This window comes from Montipora foliosa, chromosome 11, assembly GCF_036669935.1.
Source record: "Montipora foliosa isolate CH-2021 chromosome 11, ASM3666993v2, whole genome shotgun sequence".
In the NCBI taxonomy this organism is placed as follows: domain Eukaryota; kingdom Metazoa; phylum Cnidaria; class Anthozoa; order Scleractinia; family Acroporidae; genus Montipora; species Montipora foliosa.
In genome coordinates this window covers 29538709-29554221 of record NC_090879.1, presented here as the reverse complement: position 1 = coordinate 29554221, position 15513 = coordinate 29538709, and the positions used below count along the sequence as shown (strand labels likewise).

Sequence of the window (15513 nt, the reverse complement as noted above, 5' to 3'; positions counted from 1 at the left end):
TTCGACCTAATTCGTTTTGAGAAGAGCCACAATTGCTGTATCCTTCCAGTCCAGACCGGTAATGAAAGTCACTATAGGTTGAAAACTCACAGTCTAAGGATAGCAGACCATGCAGTTAATAGCTTATATGTTTCAGGAGTTTATCCAAAGAGTGAAATCTTAGCAGTTGTATCAGAAAAGAAATGGAGTGGTTGACTTTTATTTGTCTTTTTATCGGGTTCTCCACAAACTAAAGACGTAGGTCAACTTTTCTAGAGTTGAACAAAGACTCATAAGCAGATGCATATCCAGAAGGAGTGAAGCGGATATAAAATGGTCACAACTTTATTTCGACAATCAAATACGATGATATACAAATATCACAAGCCAATATTACGAATGTAGATCAGTTGACAAAAGTTTGTTTAAAAGTTCATCCTATGATTTTTACCAGCAGTTCAACGTCATTTGTAACACCGTTTTACCGTTTTGTTCTTAAGCTTCAGATTCATCGTGTAGACGGTTAAGCTCATCGTGACTGTTCAAAAATATGGCAATTTCTATGGTTGCGGCCTCGTGGATTGCAACTGGTTTGATTCTTTTGTATCACGTCTTTCCCAATCCGGTACTTTGTGATCAAACCGCACGGCTGGACCACGCAATTCACAATGGTGCTGTGAATATGGCATACCCAGCGCTCAAGAGGGTACTGACCGTGGCCGATCGCGAAGAAATTCAGAGGGCCCTTGACAGAGCGATAGTGAAGAACTACGTTGAGAGAAAGTGGAAACAATCAATCCGAGAAGGGGAAATCACTGAAACGGTTCAAACAACTGGAAGTGAAAAAGGAAAACACGTGAGGTTCGAAAAAGTGGGGGACTTACGATTGAAAGAAGTGTTCAATTTCATGCAGTATTACCCACTCCTTTATGGTGGCGAAACAAAGCCCACCTATTTTGATGTTCCCATTGGCTCGGAATATCAAAAGTTCAAAGTTACTCATCGAACTGGTGGGAAGTTTTCAATCAGTGCCGAACATACCATTCCAGGTGGCGTGAACCAGTTCGTGGATTTGTCTGACCTTTCAACAACTGTTAGAGCACTAGATGATGCCAATGTAAAGCCTGCCCTTAGGACAGCGTTGCAGGAAGCCACCATAGAGTCATTGGATGCAAAAGTGGCAAGCCAGCCAGACTTTAATGAAAAGCTAACAGCAAATGACCCCTTAAACACTGTAACAGACCAGGAAAGGGAACAGGCATTTCAGGCTGCCAAAGATGTTCTTGCTGGTTCTTCCACCCTCAGAAAAGATCTCAGTGGTTTGGATCCGGCTTCATGGCTCACGAGTGTAAAAGCGGATATTGATCAGAGGATGGACGGCCTTGCAAGAGATTTCAGTCAAGATTTAGAGAGTGAAAGAAAAACGAAACTGAGGTTTGAATTCACTCAGAGCTTGCTCCATAGCGCTGACCAGGCCAGAGACGAATGGGAACGCCTCAAGGGACTACAAACTACTGTGAATGGCCAACAAAAACCCATTATCGAGGAAACGACAGTTGGAACAGAACCAAACAGTTACAAACTGGTTAAAATTAACGAAAATGGCGAGGTATCCTTGAAGCAAATATTCAAATTGTTACAGTTTTACAATGACATATATACATTTCCACAACGGCAGCAAAGGCACACACACTTTGAAGTTCCGATCGGCGGCGAAGTAAGGAGGTTTCGGTTGAGCAGGAGCGGGCGATTTGGTGGCAGACACCAAATAACTGTTCACACCAATGACCACGAATGGTCAACTACCACTCCAAGACCACCAAAACCAGGAAAGAGTTATAACCCCTTGAGTAAACCAGACTATGATATCATCGTCGATAACTATCTGGCCAATGCCGACCATGGGGAACTGGCAGATGCGATGCAAAGTGCCTTGGATTCAAAGCTAAATGATCAGCCTTCATTTGAAGACAAAATAAAAGTAGGCGGGCAACCATCTCCTGATGCAGTTCGAGCTGCAGTAGAATTTATGGTGATTTCAATGGTTGCTGAAGCAGCACAGCCTACCCAAGAGGTTAAGGCGAGATTTTTGACCGAACTGTTAAGGATAATCCGGACGGAAAATAGATTTCCCGAAGCTCATGAGCTTCCTAGACTTTCACGAATTGGTGGGATAGCCGGACGTAGCCCTGCAATGGATCAAGTAGTCCAGGGAATGCTTGAAGACGTGAACACAAATGTAAAGATCGATACGATCTTCAATGAAAGAGCTTTTCCTGCAAGACAACAAGGGGGCACTAACGCCGGTCGGGAATTTATGCACAGGGAAGGCAATACAGACATTCCCTCGTACTTGGTGCGTAAACGTGCCGCTGATGATCACGATGGAGACGTTCTCTTCAGAAAAGTTGCAAGGCTTTGTGCAGATAAGCGCCGAAGGAAAAGACGTTCCGTCTGCAAGTTAACTGACAAGGACTCTGTTTATGTTGATGAAGAATCGATCAAAGTATCCGATGACAAGGTTGAGCTCGATGTTGTGGATCGTCGCGATTCGAAGTTACGGGACCATATTGAGTTCCCACTAAGCTCTAATGAGTTGGCCACGCCCAAGCTGATCAAAGATAATATAGCAAGGTCTCGCAGAGCTGGAGCTAGTGAGGCATACGCCAAAGTAAACAAGGGCTTGGCTGTCCATGGCTTAATTTTTTCTGTCCTGGGAGCTGCAGACTACTTCAACAATGGTGATTACGTTCGTGGGAGTATATCGTTAACCCAGGCAGCACACACATTCGGAGGATTGACCGGCTTAAATGAAATCGTTTCAAAGCTTGGTAAACATGTCTTAAGTAGCGCTGCCAAATCACTGGCAGAAGGCTTAAATTTTGAGAGGGGCTTGGAGCGATTCTCCACCAAGGTGGAGAGGTTCATGGAAAAAGGAGTTGGAAAGCTTTTGGGGGACATTCCTGGAGTAGGACTTGCGTTCGACGTGTATTTCATTGAACAAGATATAGAACAACTGGCAGATTTGGATTTAAGTGACCCAGACGACCTTAAACTGCTTCCATTACGTGTGATCGATCTAGCACTGGATGTAAGCACCACAGCTCTGAACCTAATTGGGACACTTTGTCCAGAAGCAGAAGTGATCACGGAACCATTAGTAATCATTCTTTCCATTATCCGGATGGCTATAGACGACTTCTACATTGATATAATGTCTGAAATGGAGAAAGTAAACTGGAATAGTCCATGGGCTGGTCTACAATTTCTTGGCGCACTAGTAAAAGGGATTTTGGACGGGGTGGCAGATTTCTTAACAGGGGGTTTAAGAAGGCAGCTGGAGTCCTATCAAAGACAGGAGGACTATGACAATGAACTTCTTCGTAACTTGACGAACCCTGATAATTATTTTAAAATTGTTGGAGAAAAGAAGGGAGGTGGAGAAACAATCGACTTTACTCAAGGAAGCCTGTCGAGTTTTGGTGGCTTCATAAACTTCCGGCTCCATGATAATAATCTAGCAACTGTGGAAATTGGAGATGTAAGTGGTACGAACGTCACAAAACGAAGAACATTTAGGGTGGATTCAAGTCTCAAAGATATTGTTCTTGGCATAGGAGAATCCAGGGATTTCGTATACAAACATGAAACAGCGAAACTATGGTTTGTTATTCCAATAAAGTCATTTGACGTTATTTGCGACGCTCGATTGCACGAAAACTCTGCTTATGGGACTTATTATGGTAACTCAGACAACAACACATTTTATGCAGTACAGAAACCCAAGCCAACAACAAAACCACCGGGAAAAGAGGACCAGGAGTGCAACTTTGGCAAATTGGATCTTAAGACGGTGACTGGAAGTTACCATTACAATTTGTACGGGCGCGGTGGCAGCGACACCTTTTACCTCGGACCAGAACTTTCGACTGTAACTGGAGGAGGTGGAACCGACGTCTACTTCATTCAGTCTGACGGCGGTAAGACAATAATCGATAACTTTGCTGAGGATGCCATGCGCGACATTGTTGTCATCAACGTTGATTATGCAAACATCCGATGTCATAATACCGGAAACGATGTTGACATCACATACTCCAGGAGCCATCACATTCGTATCAAGAACTGGTTCACTCAAGGAGATGCAACTTATTATCGTCACATATCATTTCGTAGCAAAGATGGAGTGATATTCCTCGCGGAGCAATCGCCTAACAGTGCCTCCGATCCTGAGATTGTTTGTGTTGCAGTGGCAGTGGATTTTAGCGGAGCAAACAGCTCTCAAACCGTCTTGCTCAGTGAACCGGCATTCAAGAGAGTCAAGCAAGCTTCGGGCTCCAATAGCTCTGACACCATTGTAGGCAATGATCTCAGTAACGTGATAGACGGAGGTCGTGGAGCTGATGTCTTGAATGGAGGAAAAGGAGAAGATACTTATGTTATTCGAGAAAATGAAGGTTGTGACACTATTCATAACGATGCACCTGATTATTTAAACACCACCGATATTGTGATATTTAATGTGCCTTTTGAAAGAATCGACCTGCAATTTACGACATCTGATTTATCCGTGACAGACAGGAGCAATCCGACTGCCAACTGCTTCACAGTAACTAACTGGACGACTGGATACCAGTATAGACACATGCTATTCACATCGTCAGATCACGTTGTCTTTAATGTCACTGGCTCTCGAAGTGTGGATACAATCGTACCATCCAAAGTACCTATAATGCTTGATTACAGTACGTTCAGCACTGACGTCTGCGTCGATTTGTCAGATATGCCTTCTCCTCCACGGTGCATCAAACCCACTGGTTTTGACCATGTCGCTACCGTTTCCGATTCTTTACACAACGATTTCATTGTGGGAAATAAACAGACCAATTTTTTGAGTTGCACTGGAGGGGAAGATTATCTGGAGGGAGGAGAAGGCAGCGACAATTATGTTGTCAAGAAACGATGTACCCACTCGATGATAAACAATTTTGACAATCGCACGAAAGATGATGTGTTGTACTTAGATGAAACGTTCGGCAACCTACGTGCAGAGAAAAGCGGCTCCAATTTTACGGTTTCATCAAGGCACGGAACACCCACTGTATCGCTCATCAATTGGTTTGATTCTGTGAATTATCAGCATCTTTGGATTAGGACCGTGGACGGAATAACCTTACGAGTAAGTAACAAGACAGCGAAGCTCGATCCAACCGAAGTCTCCAAGGATCCAACGCAGTGCACATGCAAAAGCTCAGAGTGTCAAGGAGGGCTAGTCACTTACGATTTGACAAGCGATCCTTGGAAAAACGTGGTCCGTTTCCAGCTGAATTCTAGTCATTGCAGTTACAGGATTTATGGCAATAAACTCAATAACTACCTTGATCCCGGCGCGGGCAACGGTTACAACTATCAATACTTGGAAGGAAGAAACGGATCGGACACTTACGTGCTGAACCATGGATATGGCGAGTTTAACGAAATCAACAACTTTGCGGTCGACAACAAGACAGATACTCTTCATATCGGTCTGGAATTCAGCGACATTCGATTGTATTTCCATGGCCAAAACGACGTCATACTTGAATCTAGTTCACGTCCCAGTTCCCTCGGCATTCGAATTCGAAGCTATTTTCTAAATGTCAGTTATCAGCATCTTCAGGTAATAACTACTGATAAAGTTACCTTTGAATTTTCAAAAGAAATACCGTTTAAAAAAATCATCTCCATCGATCGCACTGACCTCACAAGCCCACAAAACATTAAACCACAAGAGGACAAAATACTGTCTTCTGCCCAAGATTTAAAGGGATCACTTACTGCCACAAACGATTTAACGGGAAGTAACAATACAAGAACAATAGAAGGTGGCAATGCAGCTGATGTTTTACGAACAGGAACAATTGGAACAACCTTCGAGGGAAAAGCTGGAAACGACAAGATTTATGGTGGACAAGCTGTTGATATTGTTTTTGGTGGCGATGGTGATGATCATATTTTTGCTGGCGCAGGAGATGATTTCATCTATGCTGGGAATGGTGCTGATGTTATTGATGGAGGTAATGGAAGCGATACAGTTTCCTTCAAAGGTGATGGATTTCTGCGCAAAGGTGTTAAAATCGATCTACTGCTTGGATTCGGAAAAGGAGTCGATGCTGAGGGAGACACGTACATAAGCATTGAAAACGTGTATGGGACCATTCATAACGACACCCTGACTGGTTCGGATTCCGCTAATTCACTCTTTGGTCTTGAAGGAAACGACACAATTATTGCTCGTGGTGGTAACGATAAATTTGTCGGAGGTGAAGGACGCGACTTGTATATCCTCTACCAAGCTTCTGGTTTGAAAATCATCGACAACTTCGCAGATGATGAAATTGAAGACGTTCTTTCCCTGGCTCATTTGAACTCCAGTGAAGTCTGCCTATTCTTGGTTGGCGATGACCTACACTTGCAAGTTAGTGACCTTGACTTGGCGGCAGAGCTTTTTCACGGTCAACTTTTAACGGTGATAATTCAAAATTGGAACGTGAGTGCAAAATACAAGCACCTTTCGATGGTCTTCAACGACACAATGTGGCCGGCATTTGCATTATCAGATATATCATCAAGAATGGACCAATTGAACCGCAGTGTTTCATTCATTGAAGACGATTCCAGATTTGATGTTGAGTCCGCAGACGGGGCGAATGTAACATTGTCATGGGAGCAACCGGGTCAAGGCATTTTATCGCATCCGAGTACGAAGCTACTCTTAGTGAAATTTTCTACAGCAGATCCAACAGGCATTCAATATACTCCAGTAAGTGGAAGAACTTCCATAGTCGTTACGTCTCTTAATGCCAGTTTACACTTTGTGTTCGCCTTGGCCTTGGAAAAGTGTAATGCGACGTTAGCTGTGTCGCACACGTTAACAACATACGGGCGGAAGAGAAGCTGCGCTGCAGTAAATGTACCGCATTCCACAGTTCGGTATTCTTCACGTTCTTCAGGATCTACAGTGCTCCATGGCACAGACGCTGTTTTCACTTGTTCTGCTGGGTACGCAATAACTCACGAGAACGGCACCACAATGAATACCACCTGCTTGGACGGCCAGTGGGTCAGCCCCATCCCAACATGTTCACGAATAAAGCGATGTCCATCGCTAAGTAATCCACCTAACGGAAAAGTTTCCTTAAATAGTCGAAAGGAGGGATCGAAAGCTTCGTATGTCTGCAAGAAAGGGTTTCTGCTACAAGGACCCAAGGAACGCACCTGTGTAGATGAATCTTGGGATAGTACAAATCCTACTTGTCAAGCTCTTCATTGTCCAAGACCCCCACCTGTTGATAATGGAGAGTTCCGTGCTTGCGACTACATACGTCACGTCAGAACGGTTGGCACATTTAATAATCCCCTCCAAGGTTATTGTGTAAGAATTCATTGCAATGACCATTATCAACCAAGTCACAGATTTCATGGAAGAACCCATCGTCCAAGATGGGAAAGTGATTGGAAGATACCTCAAGGAGGACGAGTCTGCAGTGATGGAGTGTGGATTGGATACGTGGACGACAGATGTGAACTAAAGGTCCGCCTAACTGATTTGGACGATCGGTGGAGTAAGAAAGTTGGTACACTAGAGCTTTGGCAACATGGAGCTTGGAGAGTTGCATCATCTGGACCACAGGATAGGATAGTGCGCCTTTCCTGCAAGTCCGTGGGGTTACCTAATCCATCTCACTTATCACATAGATTGATCAGCAATTCACGGATACAAGTGACATGTAGCAAACTGAACTTGACAGAGAAACCGACTCAATATGTGGGGAGACTTGAAGTAATAACCGCCGATAAGACTTGGGAAGGGGTGTGCGTTCCAATTACACTACAGTCTGCGAGCAGGGAGATTTGTGACTCCCTCGGTCTTTCAGGCTACCCATCTTCTGTGGTGAGCTTATCTTCTGGGTGGACAGACCATAGTCTTTCCTGCACCGAGTAAGTTAATCATTGGCTTGATCGAGATTCTAGTCTTGTTTCAGTAAATTATCGAATGTACAAACTATCCATGAGACAGTCTTCACACAAGGATCAAAATATAGGAGAAATAGGAAAATATGTGATGACAGCTGCTGACCCTAGACTCTGGATGACCCCGGATAAAGTCCGGTCTCAGGATAATAATAATAATAATAATAATAATAATAATAATAATAATAATAATAATAATAATAATGAATATTGAATAAAACTAGCTATAGCTACGTCCTCGTAATTACAGGACAAGCCCCAAGATTCGGACCCGGGACACATTTATGGAAAACGAATCCTCAGTCCTTTTTGGGGGGTTGGTGCATATTCGACCTACAGTAGGTAAAATGAGGATCACCAATTCAACCTAGGTAAAAACGGATTCAACCTGAGAACGGATTTGACCGACAACATACTCGTGTACAAGGAAAATGATTTCTGAGTGTAATTTTGTACTTGGCAACTTCGCCCATTTGAACCTACCACATCTGAGAAGACGAAAATCTTCTTACCATTCGATTCGGAGCTAAGCAGGTCTACAAAGACAAGAGCCAGGAGGATTTTAATTGTATGATCAAGTGATTTTTCTGTAATTATCGAGGTAAAAAAATTGCAGGGGTAAAAGTATATCTTACACATAGATTTTTTCGTATGTTTATGTACATATTTCAGAAGATCCGGGTGCAGGTTGGTCAGAAGTAGGCAAGAATGTGGTACAAAGGTGCAATGCAGACAGAAGTGTACGAACCAGTTTTCCGTTACCCAAGGGTGGGCAACATGTACTGGTAGCTATGAAGGTGACAGCTGTGCGGTTATGTGTAGAAGACATTATAAACGCAAGGGCGATTCTACGGCTTATTGCTCGGGAGGAGTATGGACAAACCAACGAGATGGAGGCAGACCTGCATCAGCGAGATGCGACAGCGTGGGTATGTACTAGATCGAGACTTTGGTGATTAACGTCTTTCTAACCGAGCGCGAGGGCCGTACTGGGGAATATTGGCGCGAGGTCGTGGCAGTACGGACCGAGGGCCAATATTCCCCAGTACGGCTCGAGCTAGCTCGGTTAGTAAGTAGTTTATTATATGGCTTTTTAATTACCTTTGCTTTGTTTTTGCAAGCCTGTAATTGGCCCGTGGGCATTACCTAGCTCTTATTAACCGAGCAGGAGGTCTCTATGGGAGAATCTTGACCGAGGTCGTGAGTACAGCCCGAACGCAGTGAGGTCTGTACACACCACCGAGGTCAAGATTCTCCCATACAGACTGACTAAGCTCGGTTACTAAGATGTTTATTATATGGCAAAAAAGAACAATTTAATTCGTTTAATGTAACTGGTTTGTACTAACTGACATTTTGCTTGCGAACGGCGATGAGTGGCGATGAGCTGAACTTAATTCTGTCAAAGTTTGCTCGTCATCCTCTCTTTTGTCATCATGCTGTTTGGCACTTCCATCCATAAATATTGGTAGAAGAAAATACTCAATATTTTTGCATTTTAGTTTGCATCTTTTCACCGCAAAACATTACCGGTCTAGATGCCGGTCTAGATGGGAAAATCTAGACCGCGGTTAATATCGATTTTAGCCAATCAAATTCGTGAACTTGGTAGTTCCCAGTCCTTGTGAGACAGAGCCGTATAATAAAAGCTAGTAATGCTGGTCATTTAGCCCTGCTTTCGCTTGAAAAACGATGGCCCGGAAGGAGAGAAACAGATATGTCCAGGTTTGACCCTAATTAGATGCACGCGGATTTCAATAAGCGTCACAAAGTTTCCCCTTGCTCTTCTAGCCAACTTCAACATCACTTGTGTCTCACAATACAGACAATTTATGTCACAAAGTGTCCCCCAAATGCTGCTCTTTAAGTGAAGATTAACTGCTGCATTTACCCAAAGCTAAAAATAACGCTAACCTTTACCCTTACCTTATTGTTGAAAATAGGTAGCAAATGCTTAGACTTAAAGGGACACTTTGTGTTGGATGTCAAAATTGGGCATGCATCTAATTAGGGTCAAACCTGGACATAAGTGGAGAAACCTGGATCCCCAGGACGGTAAATAAGAGTTTTCACGAGGAATGCTGACAGTTTGCATGTTTGTCGTTACATGATACCACTGAAATGAAAACAAAAAAACAAATTTGGTAAACGTTATCATCATAACTCTCAGACAGTACGCACGCTATGATTGGCTAATTTAGAGGGCCGTGATCTACAGTATGGGGGACTAAAAATTTGAAGTTTTGATTCAACTTTCTAACAAGGCAGGTTTTCGTGTTATTTGTGTAAAGCAAACTTATGAAATTGCTTGAAACTTGCAAAAGCCAAGATTTATTCGTTTTTCGAATTTTGACGCATTCCAATCATTTGTGGCAGTTGAACGTAGGCCCCTTTCCCGATTATGCTAATACTTTTTCGGCATAATTTGGTCAAAGTAGCATTTTTTGGCACTTTCTCTCCAAACGAATTGCCTTCACCTTGAGGCATCACGCCAGTAAAATTTAGCATTTTCCGCGTATTTTATCGACATTTGTGTTACCAAACGCATAATTTTGCTTGTGTTTGGTGTTCTAACATAATTAAAGACCTTTAGCAAAACTTCAATTTTCCATGCTCTCCACATCTAGTGTCGCGTTCCCGGTGTAGCAGACATGTGGTGTTGCTCACCAGAGTTCGCCAGGTTAACCAAAGTGGTATACAATTTTAAAAGATTTTTTTTTTAATTGATTTGGGCTGAGCCGCTGGTAAATCACTCACGGTAAAAACTACAAATGAAATAGCCGATTGTATGTGTCACAATGGGGCATGAAATTACAATTCTAAAACAAATAATATTACAAGACTGGAAGCGAGAAATAAAAAAGGAAAACTACTTACACCTGATCTGTGCTCCGGATGCTAAGAATGCCAAAGAAAAAACTCCTGATTTCTCCAAATGATGCTCCTTGTAAACTCCGTACGACTCCTAGCATGCGACTCCGAAAAACTAACTTAAAGCACGTGCTACTGAAATACTAACCCTACGTTCTAAATCAACGACGTCACAAAGAGACCTGAAGCGGCTAGCCATAAAACGGAAGTTAATAATCAAACAAATTAACTACAACAATAACAGAACGGAAAAAAGTGTCAATCTGTGTACAACACATCGAGGCTGTCTCTCCTTTATACTTGTGACTTGGAAAAACGCCTAGCCGGTCAGCGGTTACTTTGCATAAGTTGTACCCAGTGATACCCAACAAGATGGCGTCAGCTACGCCAACGTCACGAAGTAACTTGCAGGTCATAAAGAAAAAGTAGCTCCTGCACAAATAGCTCGAGAGGGATTTTTTGGCATCCACTTCTGGTAAAACACACGTGATGCCTTATTTTGTAAGTACTTCTCTTCAAAATAAAACAGAGCATTTTTTAAACCAAGGAAGTATAATTTTCAGTGAAAAAGGATGATAATTTGAGCATCTTTTGGACAAAAAACAAGCATTGCTAAGAGCATAACATGCCAGTTTTATTAGCATAATCGGGATGGGCTTAGTTGAACGTTCAGTTGACTTCAACTACTTTCCTTTCCCGCGCTCCTAATTACGTCAGAGATATAATAAATGTCTTACTAAACTCGTTTACTCGGTCGGCATTCTCCGTTTTTCGTTGATGTGTGGCCCAATCGCGCGAAAACAAAGTCGGTCCGTAATTTTATAGAAATATTTACCACAAACATCAAAAGGCTGACCGATTTTAATTAAATCGGTGCTTAGACTTAAAATGCTGGAGATCTGCGGTAAATACCACAACGATGTTCCTAAATGAGGTAAATGTCTATCCTCTCATTTCTGCAACTGATTTTCAGGATTTTCCTTGCGCTTGCTTCAGTCAGATATGGGTTGGAGTACTACTTCTCTTGAGTATGAAGAACATGGCTATAATATCGAGCCGTTATAATACCTCTTGTCTGTCGGTTACAACACCGAGTCAATGTGAAAGAAGAATCATAAAATGATCACTTCAAAAGAACCCTAGATTTGATAAGTCTTATTTCTCAGATAAATTCTCTCCAAACTTAAACACGTTGCTGCGTCTTCGACGGAAATCCAAATAGAACACTCCCATGAGGCGATCGATATAATTTAGTGCGTTTGCTTCGCTTCGTAAGAAGGGTTACCATAACAACTAATGTGAGTTCTGTAACGACGACAGTGTTTATAGTCAAGTGTTTCGAGACATGACCAACGATTTGCAAAGAAAGTTAAAATAATGATTTTTTTTGTGGTGTCACAACAAACAGTGGCCTGTCGTTAGCCGTTTCATGTGAACCCTATGCTAAATTTCTCTATTCAGTGTTCAACGGCCATCACTATCTAACACCTTGCATCCCACCTTGAACTCCCCTTACAGATTTCCACACAATTTCTTTTTTACCATTAATTAACCTTCCTTTTTAATCTGTTTATAACGTTTGCTGAATTAACTCTCTTTTCTCCATTGTTTTAGCGGACCTATTCAAGATTGACGTTCGCGACCTCTTCCGGGCAAATAGAGGTTTAAGCCACTGGGATTTAGCCACGCTTGTTAGGGATACGTTGTTAAATAGGTACCCTGAGTCCTGGTGGGTGGTGAATATTTACAACCCCGTCTGGGGCTGGGACAATCATGCTGTGACTGGGTTGTATTACCACGAATTTAGATTTGAAGGGCGCAATTTTGTTGTTGTGCGACGTCCCAAAGAGTATATTACCGGTTCCCCGAGGGTATCGATAGATTCCATCGTGGGCGATGAAAGTGGAAATGACGCCCGGCAAGCCATGAATAATATTAAAGAAAAATTTCGGCGCCACTCTGAGAGTTATGTTACAATCCATGTTATTAGGAGAGGCAAAGGAATTGTCTCCGCGCGTTATTTAACACCAAACAATTATTTATTTAAAGTTCTCCGACATTTAGTTGTGGTAGTTGTTGCTCCTCGTTGATTTCACAAAAAAAAAGTGGGAGGAGTGGGGACCTGGGGCTTACTACAGTTTTAATGGATTATAACAGCCCAACTTCTAACTCTTTTGAATAATGCCCCAAGATCTTTTTCATTCTCTATTTACTGTTTGCTTAAGTCTTTTGCCATTCTGTGTGAAAATTGAACAATTTAAACGTAAACAAATGGCCAAAATGAACGACCGAGTACCTAAAGAGAGACTGGGCGCTAGTAGTTTAAATTGCGTTTTTCTCAAAATCCTATTTGGTAGATTTTGAGCTAATTTTGATTTCACATTTTCTTAGTTTGCGAAAAATATGCCTTATAGATTTTTATTTTACTTTGCATGAATGCTGAATCAGAGCCAATTTCTTATTTCTTAAAACTGTAGTAAGCCATTTTAAGCTACGCTCCTTGCAACAGGAACATTTCATCATTATGAACGAACACTATGTGAAAAAAAGACATATTAAAAAGCCTGGATATAGACAGGATAAACACTTGAGATTTTACTTGACACCAATACAGAGAGCTTCGTATTTACGGTGATTGGCAAGCGCTGGGCTGAGATTTGCTTTCTATATAAATTCGTGGAATTGTTTCAAGATGTTACCGCGAATTTTAAGTGCCAATGCTTTTAGATACTCGTCTACCTCCGAGGAGACCCACGAAAATGAGTTAATCGCCACATTTCTGAAGACTCTCCATAAATTAAAGATCACGTCGCCTTTCAAAGAATCAGAAAATTAGCTAAAATGATACATGTATATCAAAATAGTTGAATTTGGTTGAACTTACATTAGAAGTTTTGATCTCAGCCCACCTCTTGCCTTTTAGCTGTAGTTACAGAGTGCTTACTGAAAACTTGAGAAACAACTGAATGGGGTAATGAAATATGCTAAAATAGGAGGATAGTAAGGCTACCTTTGTGACAAGAATAGCCTGTCGTTTCCGTTAACGTTTTACGCATTAGAGACTTCAAGAATCTATGACGGTGACATCGATGAAAACGTCACCTCAAAATATAACTTAACTTGCACTATCGTAAGTGTTTCGCGATTATTCCATCATTTATATCGTTCACGTCGTACAATGTGGGCGAAGTATCCTAAAGGTTTAAATTAGTGCGGGTGGTTTCTGAATAAAAATGGACTATAAAAGAATCTTCTGTTTTATGCCCACGTTGTCGCCAAAACCTCAAATTTGGTGATTTCAAGTCGTTTTTATACAGAGAACCGCAAAAATATGAGCTGAAATTTGTGCAGCACGACTATTTTTCCTCTTTCAATTAATGATATTATTATTTTGTGGCGTTGTCGTTGCCTTATTAGCCGTCGTCATTTCTTAAACTCCCTAATAATTTTGTGGAGAGGGGAACTGAAAATTGCACCAAAGAAAATAAGCAGGGAAAAGATGAAAAAGTGATCACATTTTGAGGTTTTGGAGGTGCTTTCAATGGCAGTGCAAGAGAACTTGACAAATACAAAAGAGTGCTTAAGGATCGAATTTGGTCCTCGTACTTTGTCATGTTTTGTGATTCTTCTTTTTGTGGTGTATCATCAGGCTATGCTAAATAAAGAGATTATACGAACGAATGAAATAAAATTAAATTGAAACTCTCTTTTTACGTTTTCTTAAGCAAATCTTCTTTGCTGTCATTAACGTGGTCATTCGCCATGATCTTAACAGAAAAAAATATATATATTTGCATACGAATAGAGTTTAATTACTTAGCTCAAGCAAGGCTGGAACGAGAATACACCTACCTCCCTGTTGGTACCTCCCTGAGACCTCGGCGTAAGATTTTAAAGTGGGAGGAAAGCAATGTGGCAAGGTTGTAGAAACCACTTTCAACGCTTTTCCGCATAATATGAAAGGAGGCTCCGTTCTTACGCAGAACTCGGTTCACTGTCTAATACGACACTTTAGAACGAAAGTGGTCCCAACAAGACGGCGCTACGGGCTTCATTCATGGCAAAGTAAAAACAATAGGTTCCTCGATCCAGTCTTCTTTTGTGAACAGTGAGTTTAATTCCCAGACACCCTGACAGAATAGTGCCCCTTCCGTTTGTTAAGGAACCCCTACATAGCCGCCGTGTCTTCATTCAGGGTCCGTCCACACTGATACGGATAAACAGATCTGCGTCCACACTAACGTTTTCACATCGTATTCGGCCGTCCACACTAGAGACTGAAAACGGAGATCTAAAGATGCATTTTTGTTACCAGGCTTTGCTTACGTCTCGGCGCGCGAGAAACTGTGAGGCACGCATAAGATTATGACGTCACGCCTATTCGAAAACCTCCCTTTTCATCGTCCGCACTAGAACTGGATAGACCTCTGTTTTCAAAAGTCTCCACTGTTTTCGTGGACCTCCGTTTTTTAAAACTTCCATTTTCGATCGTTTCAGTGTGGACGGTTATAATTAAACGGAGGTTTTCGGAAACAGATGTTTTCGAAAACGCGTTAGTGTGGAAACGAGGGCTTAAATTAAAAGGCTTCAGCCATAAATGGTGGTAGACGGTCACCCGTAAAATTGGCCTAACGTGTCTACAGGAGTAGA

The 15513-nt window shown here is 42.0% G+C and overlaps 1 protein-coding gene across 1 annotated transcript; it reads left to right on the top strand.

Annotated features, from left to right (window-relative positions):
- The first annotated feature begins 529 nt into the window (after positions 1–529).
- On the top strand, positions 530–14595 carry LOC137976873 (uncharacterized). Its single transcript, XM_068824208.1, has 3 exons — positions 530–7959; positions 8665–8921; positions 12478–14595. Exons 1-3 carry the CDS (start codon positions 530–532, stop codon positions 12951–12953), a joined length of 8163 nt encoding a protein of 2720 aa, XP_068680309.1. The 3' UTR covers positions 12954–14595.
- Positions 14596–15513: the final 918 nt, after the last annotated feature.